The following is a 20,665-nucleotide window of genomic DNA, read 5'->3' on the forward strand; positions in this document are numbered from 1 at the left end:
TGTGACCCAGCCAAATCAACCTTCTCTCTGTTCTCACAAAAGATATTACATCTCCGAGATATCAGTGCCTTTGCACTGACTTTTAGGCTGAAATTCCTCCTTCCTCTCTTTTGCCTCAATCTCTTTAAGATTCGGCCCAAGAACCACTTTTATATGAAGATTTTCTGATTCCCCAGTTGCTAGTAAGTACCTTTTCTCCCTCTCTAAATTACCTTGTAAGTTATATAGACATACATATGTATTTGTATTTTCCTTATGCTGTATATATTTGTACATGTATTTGTACATGTATTTGTACATGTATTTGTCTCTCCCATTAGAATGTTAGCTCCTGGTGAGCAGATACTGTTTCATTATGTGTACATCTTGTGTCTTAACACAGAGCCTGCCACAGAGTAGGTATTTAAGAAATCCCTTCTTTCCTCCCTTATCCTTCTGTAGGTGTCTGCCACAGCAGTTATCCCATTCCTTTCTTTCATCTTCCCTCCCTCCTTTGCTCAGGTGTTCCTCATTTTTTTTTAACCCTTACCTTTCATCTTAGAATTAATACTGTATATTGGTTCCAAGGCCCAAGAGCAGTAACAGCTGACAATTTGGCATAAATAATTTGCTCAGGGTCACATAGCTAGGAAGAGTCTGAGGCCAGATTTGAACCCAGGACATCCTGTCTCCAGTCCTGGTTCTCTATTGCACCTAGTTGCCCCTCTGCATTTCTTTTTATTTTTTTTTTCATTGAAATACAGTTATCAATATATTTTAAAAATCACAAGAATTCTTTCCATGTAGGGATCTGGAAGAAAAATAGTTTTTTTTGTACAGGTCTATAGTCTATCAAAAACAGGTCAAATATGGAAGGAATGAAATAAGCATTTTCTAAATACATACCGTATGCCAGGCATTGTTCTAATTGCCTTACAGATATTATTCCATTCAATCCTCACAAGCCTGAGAGGTAAGTTTTATTCATATCTCCATTTTATCATTGAGGACAGGGACTTTCCCAGAGCCACAGAGAGTGTATGTATTTAAAGTCTGATTTGAACTCATGTCAACCTGACTCTAGAACTAATCTAAATTACTGTATCACCTAGCTGCCTTTAACAATCAGATTCTGATTTTCCAAATATAAGCAGCTGTTAACTGTGACAGTGAACTGAAGTCACTGAAACTTGAAGACACTATAACCAGTGTCAGAAGGAGAAAGGAAAGATGGGACATTTTGACTATTTCTCTTACAATCTGCTATCCTACAAATTATTACTTCCTTGAGCAGAAAACTAGGGCCTGTCTCCCACAGTTCCCAATTTCATAAATTATTTAAGGAAATCTGAAATCAGCTATCTCATTTAAAAATGCTGGGCCATATAGCTTTTACCAAATCAATTAAAATGGCAAAAAAAAGCCTATATAGTTGTAGCTAAAATCTAAAGATATGTTTCCATGAATTCAATCTGTACTCTTTTTTAGGAATTTTGTGATATCTTTTTTTGTTTTTAAATCATTTCCCCAACCCAATTACTAGAATTAAAAAAAGAAAGAGCATGAAAAAGCAGTTTAGTTTCAAAGCTGGCCTCAGACACTTCCTACTCCAATACCCAGTATTGATTCTAACATAGGAGGTAAGGGTTTAAAAAAAAAAAGCAGTTTAGTAAAGTTCATCACCTTAATCTAGATTGACAGTTTATGCAGTGTTTCACCTTTATACCCCTGCACATCTGTGAAAAAGGGAGGAGATGCATGCTCATATTTCTTTGACACCAAGTTTGGTCACTATAATAGCAGTTTTCAGTTTCCATTTTTTTGTTACTGTTGTTTCCAAAAACACATTGTAAGTATTGCACATATTATATTCCTGATTCTGCTTACTTATCTTGGCACATCTTCCCATGCTTCTCTCTATATAATTTACCTTGTCTCTGGGTCTTTGCTACTATAGAAAAAGTGCTGCAATGGATATTTTTGATTATTTTGCGCATTCTATCTTTGACTTTCTAAAGATATATGCCTACTAGTGGGATCTCTAGATCAAAAGGTATGGATATTATAGGCAGTTTTTTGTATAATTCTAAATTGCTTTCCAGAAAAACTGGACCAATTCACTGCTCCATTAGTAGTAAACTAGCGTGCCTGTCTTCCTACAACCCCTCCAACATATGTTATTCCTATCTTTTGTCACCTTCACAAATTTGATAGGTGCCAAGTGAAACTTAAGCCTTAATTAGATTTGCATTTGCCTTATTTGTTAAATGATTTGTAGCATTCTCCCATGTGGTAATAGTTCACAATTATTTTTTTGAGGTTTGTTTATATCCTTGACCACATCCAATTGGGAAATGGTCTTCCCATTCTTTCTTTTATTTATTGACCTTGACAGATATCAATACACATGATCATTTCTACATAGAAAAAAAATAACAAAAAGAGAATTGCATCGAAATGATGAATCATAATTATGTATAGCTTGCTTTTTTAAGTATGACAGATTTAACATAATTGTTTTATGCCAATTATATCTTTGGATTGGTAGTTGCAATCCTGCCCTCCTTGTCTCTACTTCTGAACTTCCTCCAGCTCTCTTCTGAATATTTTCTAAATGTTTCCTTGATACCCTTTTCTTCCTTTTCTTCTTTTTTTGGGCATCACTTTTTATTTCTGCCTCCTTCTACCACATCTCTGTTCCCTCTCCACCCCCTTCCCTTTAAAAATAAAGCCTACCTTGTAATAAATAACTATGATTAAGCAAAGCAGATCCATATATTGGCCAGGTCAGAAATAAATGGTTCCTTCTGCACCTCTAATCCATCAACTCTTTGTCAAGAGGTGGGAGGTATCATCATTTATCTTCTAGAATTATTATTGTTCATTTCGTTGAGCAGAGAGACTTTCAAAGTTGTTTTCTTTTATACTGTCAGTAATTGTGTAAATTGTTTTCCTGGTTTTTATTTTATACCTCATTAATTATAAGTCCTTTTTCTCTTTTGTTGAGCTTCTATGTGGGGCAGAGGGTAAGGGGGTGGTGGATAAGGGTATAAGCCTAGTGTTTTGAGTTAGTTCTAAATTGTTTTCCAGAGTGGTTAGACCATAATTTCCACCAATAGTGCATCAGTGTTCTTGTCTTACCACAACTTCCTAACAATTTCCAGTTTCCTTTTTTGGCAATTTCTCTAATATAAGTATAAAGTGGAACCTCAGAGCTATTGTAATTTTTATTTCTTTTGTTAGTTATATGTAACATTTTTCATATAGTTGTTGATTCTTCGTATTTCTTCTTTTTAGGTAACTCATATCCTCCCAGTTGAGGACCTTAATTGATTTATACTTCCCTAAAAAAATTGGAGCCATTTGCCGAGAGCTTCTCTTCTCCTCTTCATGTTTTACTCAGACATCTTTCCCCACTATGCCTCAAATGAAGAGATGACCCGTCTCCTTACTAAGCAAATCTCTATACATATATACCCTTCATCTTAACCCCATCTTCCCCAATAGTTTGCCTTCACTATCATCCTTATTCAGACCCTCTGTATTTACTGGCTTCTTTCCTTTTGCCAGCAAGCAAAACTATATGTCTCACTCATCCTTCACAAAACCTTACTTCTTTTGTTAGCTATGTCTTATCACTTTTCTCCTCTTAAACCTCTTGAAAAAGCAGTCTTTACTAGGTACCCATACTTCCTCCTTTCCCACTCACTTCTAAAGCCTTTATAACTTGTCTTCAGATCTCACCCCTCAATTGAATCTACCTTCTCCAAAGTTCTCTTCCTCACCAAATGTAATGGCAGTTTCTTAATTTTCAGTCTTTTTGCCTTTGAGGCAGGAATTGATACTGTTTATCCCTTCTCTTCAGGATACTGCTCTCTTGGTGTCTCCTTCTTACTTTCTGGCTGCTCCTTCTCATTTTCCTTTGCTAGATCTTTATCCTGGTCACATCCCTGTGTTGTATCCAAAGCTCTACCTTGGATTCTCTTCTCTTTTTTCCCTCTATATTCTCATCAGTTCCCGTCAATTCATCTCTCATACATAGATTGAGATCTCTCTATCTCTCAGTCTTTCTGTCTTGTTCTACTCTTTCTGAGCTCTGGTTCTGTATTACCACTTGGCTTTTAGATATCCTAAAATGGGTGTTCCATGTGCATCTCGACCTTAACTTAACCAAATAAAATTTGTATGTTTCCCTCAAAATCTACTCCTTTTCCAAAATTCCCTATTTTGTAAGTACCATCATTCTAGCTTTTGTTCTAACCAGGTTTGGAACTTCAGTTTATATACCATACAAATCCAGTCAGTTGCCCAGTACTGTTGTATGTATTTCCACAACATCTCATAAAATGTCCTCTTCTCTCCACCCACAGTTATCGGTCTATTTAGGTCTTCATCACCTCTGGCCTAGTCTGTTGCAAAAGTCTGTTAACTGGGGTCTCTGATCCACATCTTTCCCATCTGTCTTCCATCCTCTACTCAACTAATAGTGGTTTTCCCAAAGCACAGGTCTAACCGTTTAATTTCCCACTCAATAAATTTCTGTGGCTTCCTATTAACTCTTAAGATCATCTAAAAACTCTTTACTTCCTACCTTCCCAATTTTATACATTATTCCCTTCCCTACACATTATAGTCCAGTCTTATACTGGCCTGCTTGCTGTTTTCCCCATGTGCCACTGCCTTCCCATCTCTGTGCCTTTTTGCACTGGCGGTTCTCCATGTCCAAAGTGCTCTCTCTTCCCTCTGCCTCTTGGATGGAGTCCTTGGTTCCCCTTAGAACTCGGATCAAGTATCACCTTTTCCTGGCTGCTGTTCCTCTGATGCTAGTGCTTACTCCATCCTCACAAAGACACCTTATATCTGCTTTCTGTATGCCTTGTATATACCTATTTTTGTGCATTTTGTCTCCATTAGAATGTAAGGTCCTTGAAGATAGGGACCATTTCTTCCTTTTTTTTTCCATTCCATTGCCTAGCATAGTGCTTAGCACATAAGTGTTTATTTAATAAATACTCATTAAATTCTCAGCTCCTTATGATCAGTTTTCTTATCCAGCCATTCAGCTGAAATGTTCCCTCCCTCCCCCCCAAGATTTCCAAAGATCTTTTCACTGTTTAATCCAGTGGTGTTTCCTTGGCCTTTCTGCAGCTTTTAACAGTGTTGATTTTTCCTCCTCTTGCCCTGACTTGTGGACACTACTCTTTCCTGATTTTCTTCCTTTATCTGACTGGTATTTTTCAGTGTCCTCTGATTTGCCATCCATATCCTGTACACATAACAGGTGTGTCCCTCAAGACCTGAATTCTTTTCTCTTTCCATTCTTTTTGTGCTGTCTTCGTCTCCTACCGGTTAGATTGTCATATCTTTACAGATGATTCCTAAATCTCTATATCCATCCCTAATTTCTCTCCAGTACCATATCAAGTACCTAGTTGAATGAAATCATATTGGCATGCTTATATTTGCAGATGATGCAAATTGGGGAGAAATAGCTAACATTAAAGACAGTAGTAAAGATGTCTTGAAAGGCTGGAACACTAGACCAAATTGAATTAGATACAATTGAATAAAATAAATAAATATAAGGTTTTGCAGAACCGGGAGGGAACGGAAATAGTTGAAAAGCAACAAATTGGGGCAGCTGGGTGGCTCAGTAGATAAGAGGGCCAGGCCTGGAGACAGGAGTGTCCTGGGTTCAAATTTGGCCTCAGACACTTCCCAGCCATGTGACCCTGGGCAAGTCACTTAACCCCTATTGCCCAGGCCTTATAGCTCTTCTACCTTGGAACCAATACTTTGTATTGAGTCTAAGACAAAAGGTAAGGGTTTTTAAAAAAAAGTCAAACTTGGGTTTGTTGTTGGGAAATGCATCTTTATAATTAAGACAGCATCTTCCTACTGCCAGTGAGTACAAGTAACTAGACCCAGACAAATTACATTGTAAGGCTCTAAAATATCTGGTTAATCAATCAATGTGCCAAGCGCTGGGCATAAGAGTTGTGATTGCTAAACTTTTGTCAGTGGTCAGTGAAAGATCTTTTGGAAGGAGTGCTACTGGATAGGGATCAGGCCTGTTCCAGATTAAAATGTAATTGGGAAATAGTTAACAAGATAAAAATACTGTAGAACATAGGTAATATGAATTTGTGGTTTTCCAAGTCAGTCTGCAGCAGCCAGCAAGGATCCTCTTCTTTGAGTTTGATATTACTGCACTGTGCTTCAGGACGAGAGAAGGATGAATATCCCAATTTCAAAACAAAATAGAACTGAAGAGGTAGAATCTTCAAATTCTATAGAGCAGTGACTTGGAAAATTCCTGTAAAGTATCTTGAAATTCTATACCAACCACATCATTAAGAGGCTAGTTTGTGAGCATTTAGAAAGGGAAGCAGTTACCAGAAGGTACTAGAAGCTGGTTTAGCTTCATCAAGTGCAGCTCTCGTACCAGGGTCACGTGGGGGAATTTCCCAGCCTAGGTCCCTGTGAGGCTATGGAGAGTCACACCCACCATCAGGCCTACAAGACTAGGAGTCAAATAAAATGAGTAGCCAAACAGAAAGGAAAAGAAATTTATTAGTCTGCTAAGGGAGATTGCTCCAGCTGGTAGCAGCTTCAACTGCTTAGAGTGTGGTTTGGGCTCTTATAGCTTCTTAAGCTCTCTCTGTATACAGCCAACCAACAGCATTGAGTAGTAGCAAAGAAATCCGGGAGAGTGAAAGAAAACCCTGGAGCCACAGGAATCAATCAAGACCAGGTCTGTTCTCTGTGGTTAGTTTCTAAGAGCAGAGACCTCCTTCAAGATAGAATCAGCCTTATTCATCTCGTTGCTAATGAGGAGTGGAATAAAGCACAGCCTGAGATTCTTCTCTGTTGACCCAGCCCCACGTTTCCTTAGTCTTGGAGGTTTCTTTATCAGGGGAGAAAGTGTTTTCCCCAAACTCCCAGTATTCCTTTTCCTAGATGGGCAGATTAGAGGAGGGATGTAGTCATAGTTTCCATGGACCTTTTGACAAGGTTTTTCATGTTGTGTTTATATATAGGATGGAAAGCTATAGGTTAGAGCATAGATCCCCCCTCCAATTTTTTTGTTTTTAGGACCCCTTCTATACTACTGAGGGTGCTTTCTCTCTCCCTCTTCAACTCCTCTCTTTCCTCCCCTCCTCTTCTCTCCCTCCCCCCATCTCTTCTCTTTTCTCTCCCCCCTCCTCTCTCTTTCTTACACACACACACACACACACGCGCGCGTGCGCGCGCACGCACGCACGCACAAGCACTAAACACAGCTTTTATGTATTCTATCCAAGAGTGTGCTGTAGTCAGCTTAAACCAGCTTGGATTGAGAGAGCTGATTGTTAAATTTTTGGTGTGAGCATTTATACCTCAGAAAATGCTACAGATTAGGGCTTGAATTATTATTTTGTTGATTGTCTAGGCTTAAGAAAATAATGGTATGGATGGTAAGAATGCTTATTAAACTTAAAGTGTATAGTGCATTTTTTCCCTGAGAGGTGGTTGTTAAACACCAGCACGCCTGGTAATAACTATTGATATTTACTTAGAAGTTAAAATGTCATAGAATTATAAAAATAGTTTTGATCTTATGGAAGCCATGAAAGGGTCCGAGGCTCCCTTTCCCCAGAAGATTCCCAGACCACACTTTGAGAACCATTGGGTTATAAGATAGTATAGTTAAGGAAACTTGAATGACCAGATTCAAAGAGAAATTATTAATGAGTTGATGCCATTTTAGAGGGTTGTCTTCAATGCCGGGGGTCTGCCCTTGGCTCTGGGCCATTTAACATCTTCATCAGTGACTCAGATGAAGACATAGCATACATGTCAGATTTGCAGATGACATGAAGTTTCGAGAGATAGAACTAACAGTCCATATCAAAACTGGTCTCAACAGACTAGAATGATGGGACAAATTGAGTAAAAAGAGATGTATGAGGGACAAATGTAAAGTTTTACACAGGCTAAAACAATCAACTTCCCAAATTACAGGATGGGAAAGGTATTTTAGTAGACCACAAGCTCATTATGAAGTCAGCAGTGGGGCAGGGTAGCCAGAAGAGGGCACAGTGTTCTGTTAGGCTGCATTAGAAGAGGGCTGCTGTCCAGAACTAGACAAATAATATTTCTGCTCTACTTGGGCCTTGTTAGGACACATGAGCAAAGGGATTCACATTTTATCATAAGGGTGATCAGGATTTTGCCATGTCAGTGAAAATGCTGACAGCCAGCCAAATTGTGCCCCTTTCCCAATTTTAATAACTCTTTCCTGAGATTTACTGAATGGAATGGGAATGGAAATGGCCACATAGAGGGGGGGGGTGGGTTTTTCCCTAGCTTCAGAAGAAAGCAATGAAAGATGAGGATTCTTTAACTACTTGTTTCCTGGGGTTGGGAAGAGGTGACACATAGTACTCTCATTCTAACCCAGTTGGGAGTAAGAACTCTGGGGACTCCTAGGTGAGGGAGAGTTTTTAAAAATCTGAAGTACTCTTAACAAATGTGCACTTTTCAGTGGCATTCAGGCAAAGTGGTGAGGCATATAAAAAGATAGATCTAACAAGAGCTGGTGAGGGGCTAGGGATCTTCCCCAGGCAGCCCGACCAGATCAAATGAAAAAATTATGCAAAGCACTTGGCAAACCTTAACAAATATGAGTTATTATTATTATTGCAAGTATGAGTTATTATTATTATTATTGCAAATACTATTATTATAAAAGAGCAATAACTATACCCTCCCCAAGGCAGACTGCCGGGGCGGGGGGATTCTGAAAAACGCACTAACAATAGCCCTCCAAGCATACTCCCAGTCAGCCTTTTTGAGAACAGGCAAGGGGTGCAGGGTCCTAGCCAACAGGACTGACCTTGCTATCTCCAGAGAAGCCTTCAAGTAGCCACAGGGGTCCTTGGAGTATGAGTTTCTTAGGAAAACTGACTGGAGAGTCCAAGGGGATAGAATGGAGGAGAGATTATGTCTTGTTTTTAAATGAGAGACTAAGAATGGCTTTTATCCTATGGACTTTCCTCTCCATTGTGTTTTACTATCCTTAATTAGATACTGTGACATTATCGCTCAGTAATTTGCCTCCTCTATGAATAGAGGCTTTCCTGGAGCAAACTATTGAGTGGGGACCTTAGTTAGGATAGAGGAAGACTCCTGTTACCTTAGGAAAGACATACGTTGGAACATGTCCAGAAGAGGGTGACTAGTTGCAGTAAGGCCTACTCGACTCCTGGACAGCCCTCTACTATCCCAGCTCAGAGAGGGAAGACACTCCCAAATAGAAAGTATTGAACAAAAGGCCCTACAGGAATCTTAAGATGTCTGCTGTACTTGCAGTTTGCCTCGTAGAGTCTGGAGATTGGTTTAGAAGAGTTGAGCTGGATCAAAAGTTTGGTTTGTGAACAGATTTTGGCACTTTTGTTCTTAGTATGAACTCATGACCATCAGTTCAGGAGAGACTCCTTAGAAGCTTAAAAACATCAAGAACAGGCTATCTATGAAAACAGACCCCAAATCTGCCATGGAAAGACTCGGATTCTCTCCTCCCATTTCCTTTCCTAACTGTAACATTCAAAAGACAAATCTGAAAAAGATAACAGCTACTTTGCTTTACAGTCACAACATCAGAGCCTCTGAAAATCTAGAAAGCCATTTTTGGAATGGTTACTCAAATTGGTGGCGACTCAAATCTGGAAGACTTGGAAGCCTACGGCATCCCTTTAGTCAAGTCACCAGTAGAATAGCCTCGAATAAATCTTGTTTGGACACATCAGTATGGTGCCAGTGTTTTTCTTTTCCTCTTTTCCTCTCCCTTGCAGAAATGCTGGTTTACTGCTTAATCACTTATTTGGAGACCTTTTGACATCCAATGTAGGAACTAAAAATGGGCAGGAGAAACTGAACAAGTTTTAAACTCCTAGGACTCACAAAAATAGCCCTTCAAATTGCTGCACTGAGTCACCCTAATTTACCAGGAAGGGGAGGAGATTGGAGAACATCCCTTAGGAAGATAGGTTGAAGGGACTGGGGGTGTTTAATCTGACGAGTAAAAGATCATAAACTATTCTCATCTGTAGCCCGGGCCCCCCTCAACATGGTCTACTGAGAGTTATACCCGGAGCCAAGATACTCTTTAGATCCATGTTGATTCAAAATTTTCCATTCAGTGCATTCTCTTGTGTACCAAACCAGATTTGATGCAAGAAATCATTAGTAAAAAAAGACCAAATAAAAAACCCTTTCCAACTCCTCAGTTGCATATGAGGGGGTATACTTTTTCCCCAGAATCCAGTACTACCGCTGGAAGAAAGGAACACACATAGCTCAGATAAATCGTACTCCTGCGATTGAGTGCCAGGTGGAATGTCTCTGCCTCTGAAGCTGCTCCTGGGAAGCTCTGAAGAGTCAAATATTTTTGCTTGGCCTCAGAAGGTAGAAGAATTTCCAATGGATGGAAATTCCAGAGAGGCAGGTTTAGGTTCAATAGAAGGAAAAACATCCAGAGAATCATAGCTATCCAAGATGTAAGGGACTTTGTCAAGACAATCAGGTGCTTGACCCTCACTGGATAAAATATGCTTACAACAATCCTGGAAGAGAAAGTACTATTAGTATCTCAGTTTACAGATGAATGTTAGAAGCTAAATTTGAATTTGGGTCTTCCTGATCCCAGGTCCAGTGCTCTAGTGTGTCGCCTAGCTTCCCTTTAAACAGAGCCTGCACAATCAATTACTTTGGATATGATAGAAGGGATAAAGCAGCTAGGTGGCAAAATGATTATAGTTCTGGGCCCAGAGTCAGGAAGACTCATCTTCTCGAGTTCAAATCCAGCCTCAGATATTCACTAGCTATGTGATCCTGGCCAAGTGACCTTTAAACATTTTTTAAATTATACAACCCTTACCTTCTGTCTTAGAATTGGTACTTAAGTATTGGTTCCAAGGTGAAAGAATAGCAAGGGGGTAGGCAAATGGGTTAAGTGACTTACCCAGGGAGTTACACAGTTAGGAAGTGGTGGAGGCCAAATTTGACCTCCAGGACCTCCTGACTCCAGGCCCAGCTCTAACCACTGAGTCACCTAGCTGCCCCTCTGGGAAAGTTACTTAACTCTGCCTCCATTTCCTCATCTGTAAAATGAGCTGGAGAAGAAAATGGCAAACCATTTCAGTATTTTTGCCAAGAAAACCCCAAATGAGAGCAGGAGAGTAGAATATGATTAGATAACACAAGAAGGGATCTTGGGTCAGGGACGGGTGGGATTAGGTGGCCTCTGAGGCCCTTTCTAATTCTTAAGACTCTATCATCCCGCCATGGAATTTTACCTATTTTTTAATCCACATCAATCCACAGCTGAAAGTGATTTTTCTCTCAAAATTTCCTAGTTTGTCTGGATTTTTCATTTACCAGCTTGGTGTCATTCTGTGTGTAGTCTTTGAGAGCTGGGAGGAACCTTAGTGACTACTTACTTCAAACTATGTTTAGCTTAGTTTTTGGTGCACAGAAAGTGCTTAATAAATGCTTGACTGGATGATCATATTTCTATTGATTGATTGATTGTTGACTGATTATGAATCTCTTCTACAATATCTCCAACAAGTGTTCACGAAGCCGCCTCCTAAAGACCCTAATGAAAGAAAAGTCCTATTTTCCCTTTGAACAGGGGGATACTGTAAGCTCCCTGAGGTCAAAAAGTATGTTTTTTTCCTTTAGGCACTTAAATGTCTGTGCAAGTGAGTTGAATGTTTTAGTCTTTCCCTTGTAAATTAACCCTAAAACAAAACAAAACACACAAACACACTCATGTGGCCTGGAAGATATAGCAATTGGCAGACAGAAAAGAACGGCTGCTAGAACTGGACGTCCAGCCACATTGGCAGCCAGAGGCTGTCAGGAATTGGGGTGGCCTTTTCCTGATCCTACAGATCCAAATAGCTGCAGGGGTTAAGAAGATCCAAAAGGTTTGCTGGCCGTGGGTTGGGGCTCAGATATCAAATAAAAAAACTAAACAACTAAAACACCTATTTAAGACTTTGGGAAAATCTCTGCTACAAAGACAAAAGCAAAATGGATCCCTGCCCACAAAAAACTTCCATTCTATTGGAGTGACTGTGGTGTGTGCATAGACAGAGTAATTTTAGAAGTGAAAGTTCATTGACCAGTGGTCTCCAGTATTTAAATCATAGAAGGCTTTGTGGAGAAGGTGGCACCCAATCTAAGCCTTGAAGGAAGATAGGGATTCTGAGAAGGAAGAGAACTCCAGGCATGAAGGAAGGTCTTGTACAAAGACTGGGAGGTGAGAGAATGCCAAACTCAAGGAACAGCTCGTAGACCAGTTGGATTGGAACAGAGTGATAAGTAAATAAGGCTGGAAAAGGCAGGCCAGAGCTTGTGAGGATACCTGGGGGCAATGTGATATGAGGGTACTTTCCCTTTAATTTAAATTCTCTGAAATGTTTGCACTGCCAATGTGTATAACTCAGATGGAAGATCTACTTTTTCTTGAATTGGGAAGGTAACTAGAGGAATAGTAGGGCCATTTTTACCTAAGGTAAAGCACCTAGAGGGGAGGCAGGGAAGAGAGATGCAAAGGTTCCTTGGGGCTTAGTTTTTAACTGAGGAGCTAAGCCCCTTGGAAGTTAGCCGAAGGTCACAGGAGCTCTAGGCCCAGGGCTGGGACGTGAACGTTGCCTTCCACTCTTTGAAAGCCTGTGGTGCGTAAGAAAAATTAGACTTAGCTTGGCTCCAAGAGGACTCACGGGCAATAGGAGCAGTGGAGGCTGAGAAGCAAGTTGCAGTTCAAAAGAAGCAATAAATTGCAGCTCTCCAGAAAAGGTATGGGTACCCAGTTCCCCATTCCTAGAGATGTCCACAGGGAGATTGGACAATCAGCATTTGTTGGGGATGCTGTAGTGGTAAATCCTGTTCAGGAATGGAATAGATGAGAGATCTGTGTTCCAAAGTTTCTTTTGGCTGAGATGGTGGGTCTCGAGATAGTGGCTGAGCAGAGAGGGGCCTTAAAGCCCAACAGAACATAGGAAGGACAAGGTGGGCCTTGAGCAAAAAGGAAGAGAGAAAGCTGGAGCTGCTGGGCTGCCATAGGGGAACTGGGAGAAGTCAGTGAGGTCAGTGGTCACAGGTGACAACTGGCAAGGCTGACAGCCCTTCATGGGTAGGCAAGCTGTCTGGTCTAAAAAAGGTGGCACTTGGCAGGTGCTTAATGCTTATTGATAAATCCCTGGGACTTAACAGTAAAAATCTTGACAGAGAGAAAGGTCGCCTATGTTGTGTTTTTGATCAACCACCCCAACATGGGACCATCTCCCTTTTTATACAACATTCTTCTATGTAATTCAAGTAAAATGGTCTACATGGGGCTGCACCAACACCCTCTTTGTGCACATACACACTATGCTTTCCTCCTGGTCTGTTATGAAAGTGTGTCATGTTATCAAGGTTCCACGAAAAAGAGCCCTATATTTGGAATCAGAGGAACTATACCAGTGATGGCAAACCATTTGGCAACCTAGTGCCCAAACGGCAACCCTCACATAGCATGTGAGCCACACCTTTTCACCAGAGGGGAGGGAAGAAGCGCTTCCATTGGGCTGATGGGCAGAATGGCAGGTGATGTGAGAATTGTCCTCAGACGCACATGTGGAGAGGGGAAGGGGGACAGCCCCCTCTGGCACGCATGCCATAGGTTCACCGACACAAACCTATACTCATTCTGCTGCCATCATTTAACTACCTGTGTGAACTCAAGGTATACCCCATTAGCATCCCAGGACCTCACTTTTTGTTTTGTCTGAGATATAGCTATTGTTCCTTCTTACTCTGATTTCTTTCATTTTAAAATTCTTTCAAGCTCAAATCAAATGCCCTTTACTCGAAGAAGCCTTCCCAGATTGCCCCCCACCCCCACCCTTTTCCCCTGGTTCCTTCACTTACATAGCACTTTGCTTGCATCTCCATCTCTGGTGCACCTATTTTAGTATCTACTGTGGACAGTTGCTTTTGGAACTCCATACTCTCTCCCTTTATCCTCTCATCAATTCCCTTAGCATCATCTATCATCTCTCTGTATAGGACTCCCAAATCTTCAGCCCTGACTCTCTGAGCTCCAGCTGGGCATCTCTGGCTGTCTCCAGGACCTTGCCCTCAGCAGATTCCAAAATGAACTTAGTAAAAGAACTCAGAATTTGAAAGTAGAAGGCCATATAGTTCACCTCCCTCATTTTACAGGTAAGGAAACCAAGGCAAAGTGCCTGACATGTCCCAGGTGACCCAATTAAAAAGTAGCAGAGCTGGGATTTGAAACCAGTGATCTTTCACAGCCACAATTCATATAAATTGCCTCTGCTCTAATTTTAGGCTCATCACTGTCTTCTCTTCCCCACAAGCAGTAATCCTCACTGATCAGGTCCTGATGATTCCATCTCTGCATTCTTTGGTCTTGTGATGGACTTTTCCCCCCAACCATGCTAGGGGATTAGTATGCAATGGTGCCTACAATAACTGTCAGTGTGGGTGGGTACCCTGACCCTGGAAGACTGTGTGTGCATTTTGTTTCATTGAATATAAAGCAAGGGAGTTTGTGGGAACTTCGAGAGCTTAACCTCTGTCGTGTTCAGTAATCAGGTCATGTCCTTTGGCATGTTTCTCACTGGGCTTGAGTAGCATGTTCTAGAGGAGACTAGCCTCAATTTGGGGAGGGGGGATCCTACGAGAACATGAGATACTAATGGAACCCCCCCCCCCCATTGCCATGTCTGTGGACAGGAGACCTGCTTTGAACCGGTCAGGTGCCTAAGGCCATTTGTTTAGTTTTGAGGTGCCACCAATTACTAATAGCAAGTAAGAGCTACTGGGGAAGATACAAGTCCTCCATCCCCCACTGACATGGAAAATGGACTGCCTAGCTAGAGTGGGTGAAGGCAGTAATGCCTAGTAATGGTGGACAGTCTCTGGTGAGTGGGGAAGAAACACTTTCCAGCTGGATCATGGGATCTAGGACCTCAGAGATTATTCTACACCAGGGACGGGGACCCTAAGCAAGGATGTGTTTAGGCAAATATGCCATGACCCCAACTGGAAGGGCTTCGAGCCTTGAGGCCAGATGGAGTACACCAAGTTCAGAAGAATGGATGTTGTGATCTGAAAGAAAAAACACTGATCCTGAAGGATGGAGGATGGACATCCTGGCTTGAAGACCACTATCCCTAGGAGGGCAGATGCCTCTACCAGAGGGCCAACTCCAAGATCCCTGGTGTAAGAGATGTTTTGGCACCATCTGGAATGGAACTCTGTGGTGTTGCTAGGGCTATGGAGTTGTATGTGGTGTCTCAAAGAACGCTGTATAGGTCACAGTTACTCCCGTCAGTTCTGGTGGCTCATTGTTGAAGTCAGTCCAAGGAGACGGAGGTAGTGTTAGGGCTGATGAGGCACCTCAGACTGACTGGAAAGCCCTCTGGGTCTCCAAGTACAATGGGTCCCGTCTCCTTTCAGAAAGTAGGCAAGGCTTGGCCCAGGTTTGGCTCTACGCTTCTTTGGTTTGGGGTACAGATGTATGATCCCTATTGGCAGCCTTGATTAGGTATTTTAGGAGGCCCAGGACAGGTACATGGCTAATCAGTTTCAGGTTCCCCAAACCACTGGGTCACCAGCCTCTAATCTACACAAAAGGTCTTTAAATGGTGATGGCTCTGGTGAAATGTGAACAATGAGGAGGAGGGGAAGCAGATGCCTAGTTCTCTTCCGGGAAGATGCCCAGTTAAGGGATAGCAGAAATTGGGGAAATTCAACAGGATTGGACAGAGCACTACTAATCCATGTATAATTTCTCCTGGGTACAGGGCAGGGTCAAGGTCCTGTTTCAGCTCATCCAAGGGCAACAAAGCCCTTTTAGAGCTGCCCTTGGCTGTACACCACCCCACTTCCAGCTCTCAGGGCAAGACAAAGGGGCATTGAGTTAGATTCCCTAGAAAGGGCCCTTTGTTCTTAGGCCTTTCCCTTGCTTCAGGACCACCTAGAGCCTGTGCTGATGCCTTCTCTTCAGCACTGGTACCTTCTCCTTTCCCCTCCTTGCTACTGCCCTGCTTACTCTCCCCTCACTAATCCTTTTCCTGACCCAACTCCTTTGCCCTAGCTCAGGGCCTTTAAGTGTTGGGTTGAAGAGGATACACTAATTGTGTGGAGATCATGACTGCCTGGGTCTAGGAAATTGTCCTGGGGGTTCACAGAGACCCCTTTCACTTTACATTTTCTAAGCTTTTCCTCAGAAGGGAGAGATGAGAGCCAATAGGCAAGGATAGGAGGCGCAAGAGGGATAGAATTGTAAGAGGAGGGACAGACCTAAGTAGCTGGAGAGGCGGTCCCTGCCCAGGTCCCACCCTCCTTCCCTTCATATAGTTGTGGTTCTGTCCAGTGGACTACTGCCCTTCCCTCTTTATTTGGACACAGACATGGCTCCCAGCCCTCGGTAAGGTCATGGGACACTGGGTGGGTTAGACTTAAAAGGAGGATTTCTGGGTCTGCCCTGAGGTATGAACTTTTTGGGAGTCCATCTGGGATGGAGGTCTGGACATGTGTAGCACCAGAGCCACTTGACCCTCCAAGTAACTCCCCCTATTCCGATCTCAGGTTCTTGCTACCTGTCTCTTTGCTGATCTTGTTTCTGGCTCTAGTGGCTGCAGAAGGTGAGATTCACTCCCCTTTCCCTTGTCTAATCCAAGAATTTAGGAGTGAGGAAAGGGCAGTTGTGCATTTGGGATACATAGAGCAGAGTTGGGATTACAATACCCTTCTGTCCTATGGAGAGGCCACCTATCTATCCCAGCTGTCAGGGGAAGGGAAGCAGTGATAGTGTATCTCAGAAACAGAATCTCTGCCATCTTTTTGCAGATCACTTGGTTTCCACTCTGAAGACCCTGTATGAAGGTAGGCTATTGGGAGAGGTTGTCGATATCTCCACCCTACTCCTTCCTTTTGATCTCCAACTTCTTTCCCAGCCTCTGGGGTCCCAATCTCCCCTCACTGTGCCCCTTAAAATCTCTCTCCTGAAGTGGAAGCTCCGTTGTCAAACAAGCGTACCCTGCAGATTCAGGGTGAAAGTGAGGGAAATACTTTAGAGTCTGAGTTCCAAGACGAACCTGACTCTGACTCAAGCGAGGATCAAGGAGGTGAGGATCTCGGAGACGAGGATGAAGACGAGAATGCACCAGGTAAGATTCTCTAGGCTGAGCATCAAGGCAATGACCCTCCAAGTGCTGGGGCTGTGCTCCCTCACCCAAGGCAGAGATATGGGAGATGGATGCTGCACTCTCCTTTCTTTGCCCCTTGCAGAAGAAGAAGAGGAAGAGGATTCCCCCTTCCAGAAGGCTGGAGGTGAGCTCGGCACTCTCCGCCTGGACCCCATGGGAAGGGAATGTGTGAGTGCACATATGTAGATGTAGTGCCAAGAATGGTCACCAAGGGATACTGGGCAGGAAATGGAAAGTCAAAAACAGGCCTGGAAAGGATGGATGGAATCTTAGGTCTTTAACTTGGAGGATTAAGGCTGGGACATCACCCTTAGTCAAGTGTTGGAAGGATTTCCATGTACAAGAAAGGGTCAGACTGCCAAAAGCCAGAAGGCAAAGATTCTCTCTTGGGAGAGATTTTCATGGCAAAGCTGAGCCACAATATTGTAGAGAGAGGGGATTCTTGTTCAGGCCTAGTTCTAGAGTCGAGATTCTTGTGTTTTCTTTATCTTTGGACTAATTACTCTTTAATGGGCTATTTGACTGTGGGTGGGACAGCATTGGCAATCAGCTCTCCTTCTCCATCCCTTTCTGAAAGGCATGCTGGAAGAAACTCCCACCTGCCTCAGACTCTTCCTCAGATGAATGTCTGAGAGGAGACCTATGAAAGATTTGCCCCATTTAATACTGGGAAGATATGGGAATGTGGGGGAGGATGAGTGAGAGAAGCTGCTGCATTGAACTAGATGGCCAGAGATCTGCCAGCACCAGCTTTATCTTCACCCTCCTAACGCTTCCCCAGAAAGTGGAGACATCATCGGATGAGCTGGTGGTGTAGCCACATGAGATTGGGGCCTGAGACCTGGTCCAAGATCTATTTTCCAAGTGAAATCTGGATGACAACATAGGCCCCAAGGATTGGTGGTGTGAGGGCACCAGAAGGGAAGCTGGCCCAAAGAGAAACCCCATTCTGACATCCTTTCCTCTGTCCCCTACAGGCCTATGAAGCTGCTGCAAGGAGCCTTTGCTGAGAATAAGTCTCTGGTTCTTCTACTCTGTTTTTTGCCCCCACTTTATTCCTGGGCAATAGCTCTATCTCCTCAATAAATGCATCCAAAAAAAATTCCTGGCCTTAGCAGGACTGGCTGTGGACTAGGGACAGGGGTGTTTGACTTTAGGTTAAATTGGCATCCATCCAATTTGAAGGCATCCACTGCCTGGTGGGAGTCTAGTGGCCCAATCGGTTAGTAGCAGGAGGTTGGAGGGAGCTCAGATCAGTGTGATTGGCATGCTCTTGTCAATTGGGAAATTTCTTCACCCCCAAAGGGCAGAAGGATGAAATACAGAATAAGCCTGTTAAGAGGGAAATTACAGAAGTGTCGGGGTAAATCCTGGTTAAAACATCATGAACTTATTCAGTGAAATTAATCCTATAAGAGAAATGGACAAAGAAGGGAGACCAGAACAGCCTGAAAGAGAAGGTGGGGGTGTAGGAGAACAAGGAATTTGGATCTAGAAGACCTGCTTATGAATCCTGGTTCCCCCTACTATGCTTTGTGACCTTGGGTGGGTCACTCAGGATCAGAGGATTTAGAGAAGGGATTTGGTAATCTAGGACACATTTTTTTTTTTTTTTTCCTTTAAAGATGAAGACATCGAGGTCTAGAGTTAAAGGACTTGTCCCAAGATCATACAACTAATCTGGAGCTCAATGACTTTCACTGGTTGCTTCTTGCTCTAAATTCTATAACGCTGGGGAGGTGTGTGTGTAACCCTTCAAACACCCTGCCCTGAGGGAGCACAGAAAAACCTACCAGGACCCGGCACCTTCCCCCTCTCAGCAGAGACCACTTGCCTGTTCTGGTCTCCCCAGCTGATGCTCAGCCCCTGCCTCTTGCTTCCTTCCCTTCCTGGCCTCCCTCTCCAAATACTGAAGTCGTCTTAGCACCCTCAGCACAGACGGAGTTCAGGGTAACCCACCCCCCTTTCCCCACATGCCAGGAATAACACTCCCCATTAGCTGAGAAACCACAGCCATATAGCCTGTCTGTTTATAGATCTGTCTGTCTGTCTTCATATATATATATGTGTGTGTGCGTGTGTGTGTGTGTGTGTGTGTGTGTGTGTGTGTGTGTATATATATATATATATTTTCTCTATATAGGGGGAGAAGTAGAAACTTCTCTTGTGTAAAAATCCAAAATACAATTCTATCAACAATCAGCGGGGTCAGTACAAAGTGTAACCGAGAAAACCCCAAACCAACCAACAGGAGAACATACGGAGCCAGGGACAGGGAGAGGGGCAAGCAGAAAGAGCTGCCCAGTGGAGCCATGGGGAAAAGGGAGAGGTGGCGGGCAGGGTCCCACCCCATGGCATGCATGGTGTCCAGGCCGGGGTTCTTTCTCCTGTTGCCCTTTGCTCACCTGGGGCTGCTTCCATTCTACCAGGCTCTGTCCAGAATAGCCCCCTGGGCACTCTCCCCTTGCTCAGGTGAGCGGCCCTTCAATTATGGCCTAGGTCCTATCTGCTGCCAGGTTCCCTCCATCAGGCTTGTCTGGCCCCAAATTAGATTCCTGGCAACTTCACTGAGCACAAACCCATGGGACGGTGCCCCTCTCCCACCCTCGGGGAAGCTGGCAAGGAAGGGAGAGGGACCCTGATGCCCGGATCATCACCCTCCCAGAGGAAGGGGGCCTTAGGAGACAGCAGGGTCCTTGGCCTTGGTTGGCTCAGAGTCAGACAGCAGGGAGATGGTGGGGTCATCAGTGTAGTCATCCCCCTCCGAGAAGTAAGGCCCCTCCCCTAGTTCGAAGAAGATGGGCAGGTCATTCCCTGTTGTATCCAAAGTGCTGGAGTCAACCAGGAACAAGGGCTGGGCTGTGTAGTGCACCAGCTGCTTCCCTGCGTGGGCAGAGGAAGAGGGTCACGGGTGTGGGGAGAGAAAACGGAGGCTGTGGAGCTCGAGGTCATGGGGATTGTGGGGATCCCTTGCCCAGGCTGGTGTGATACTGGGGAGAGGGGGCGGGGAGCCAGCCTGGAGCTGAGGAGAAATGGGGCCCTCAGGTAGGGGTGTCTGGGGTTCCTGGGGCAGAGGCAGGGACAGGGGCCTAGATGGGTGGCAGCCCAGGATCTGGGTCCCGCTCACCTGAGTCTGTACCACCTGTATCAGTCTCTGAAGGCTTTGGTTGCTCTTGAGAAGAGAGGAGATCCTGGATCTGTAGGGGGTGGGGAGTGAGGGGCTGTGGGAAGGGGAAGGGGGGCAGCTGGGTCTGGGACCAAGATCTTATCCTCATCTCTATCCCACCCTGCCCCCTCCATCACGCCCCCTCCCCTTCCATTTCTCCCTCCCACCTCATCCCCTGCCTCCCCTCCCCCCCACCCCCAGCTGGGGCCCCCCCGGGGATTTCAGCGACTAGACCGGGCACCCA

At 43.8% G+C, this 20,665-nt stretch overlaps 3 protein-coding genes and 1 long non-coding RNA gene across 7 annotated transcripts in view; 2 read left to right on the forward strand and 2 right to left on the reverse strand.

The window, feature by feature from the left end:
- The window catches only part of DGAT1 (diacylglycerol O-acyltransferase 1), a 41,808-nt gene extending 32,039 nt beyond the window's left edge, over window positions 1-9,769 (forward strand). The window contains exon 17 of the mRNA XM_044669524.1: window positions 9,613-9,769. Within this exon, the coding sequence (XP_044525459.1) occupies window positions 9,613-9,633 (21 nt within the window). The 3' untranslated portion in view covers window positions 9,634-9,769. The remainder of the gene's footprint in view (window positions 1-9,612) is intronic.
- LOC123242036 lies at window positions 6,535-9,622 on the reverse strand. The gene is made up of 2 exons (XR_006505800.1): window positions 8,858-9,622; window positions 6,535-6,935 (listed from the first exon to the last, which is right to left on the reverse strand). It is a non-coding gene; the product is annotated as an uncharacterized LOC123242036 (long non-coding RNA).
- Window positions 9,770-15,199: 5,430 nt separating the features above from the next.
- Window positions 15,200-19,320, forward strand: LOC123232010 (nucleolin-like). Of its 3 annotated transcripts, none has more exons than XM_044658346.1 (5): window positions 15,200-15,264; window positions 16,636-16,932; window positions 17,058-17,216; window positions 17,338-17,423; window positions 18,233-19,320. In XM_044658346.1, exons 2-5 carry the CDS (start codon window positions 16,806-16,808, stop codon window positions 18,263-18,265), a joined length of 405 nt encoding a protein of 134 aa, XP_044514281.1. In that variant the 5' UTR covers window positions 15,200-15,264; window positions 16,636-16,805; the 3' UTR covers window positions 18,266-19,320. The 3 variants fall into 3 exon arrangements, with proteins under 3 accessions (XP_044514281.1, XP_044514280.1, XP_044514282.1); XM_044658345.1 differs by lacking the exon at window positions 15,200-15,264 and having other exon boundaries at window positions 16,157-16,691; window positions 16,897-16,932; XM_044658347.1 differs by lacking the exon at window positions 15,200-15,264 and having other exon boundaries at window positions 16,157-16,691; window positions 16,897-16,932; window positions 17,338-17,379.
- Window positions 19,321-19,353: 33 nt separating this feature from the next.
- Window positions 19,354-20,665, reverse strand: part of HSF1 (heat shock transcription factor 1) — a 56,175-nt gene continuing 54,863 nt past the window's right edge. The window contains exons 12-13 of one of the 2 annotated variants that reach the window (XM_044669539.1): window positions 20,383-20,452; window positions 19,354-20,138 (exon numbers count right to left, since the gene is read on the reverse strand). In XM_044669539.1, coding sequence (XP_044525474.1) covers window positions 19,933-20,138; window positions 20,383-20,452 — 276 coding nt within the window. In that variant the 3' untranslated portion in view covers window positions 19,354-19,932. Of the gene's footprint in view, window positions 20,139-20,382; window positions 20,477-20,665 lie in introns of both variants that reach the window. The other variant, XM_044669543.1, reaches the window with a different exon arrangement.

This window comes from Gracilinanus agilis, chromosome 1, assembly GCF_016433145.1.
Source record: "Gracilinanus agilis isolate LMUSP501 chromosome 1, AgileGrace, whole genome shotgun sequence".
Lineage (NCBI taxonomy): Eukaryota > Metazoa > Chordata > Mammalia > Didelphimorphia > Didelphidae > Gracilinanus > Gracilinanus agilis.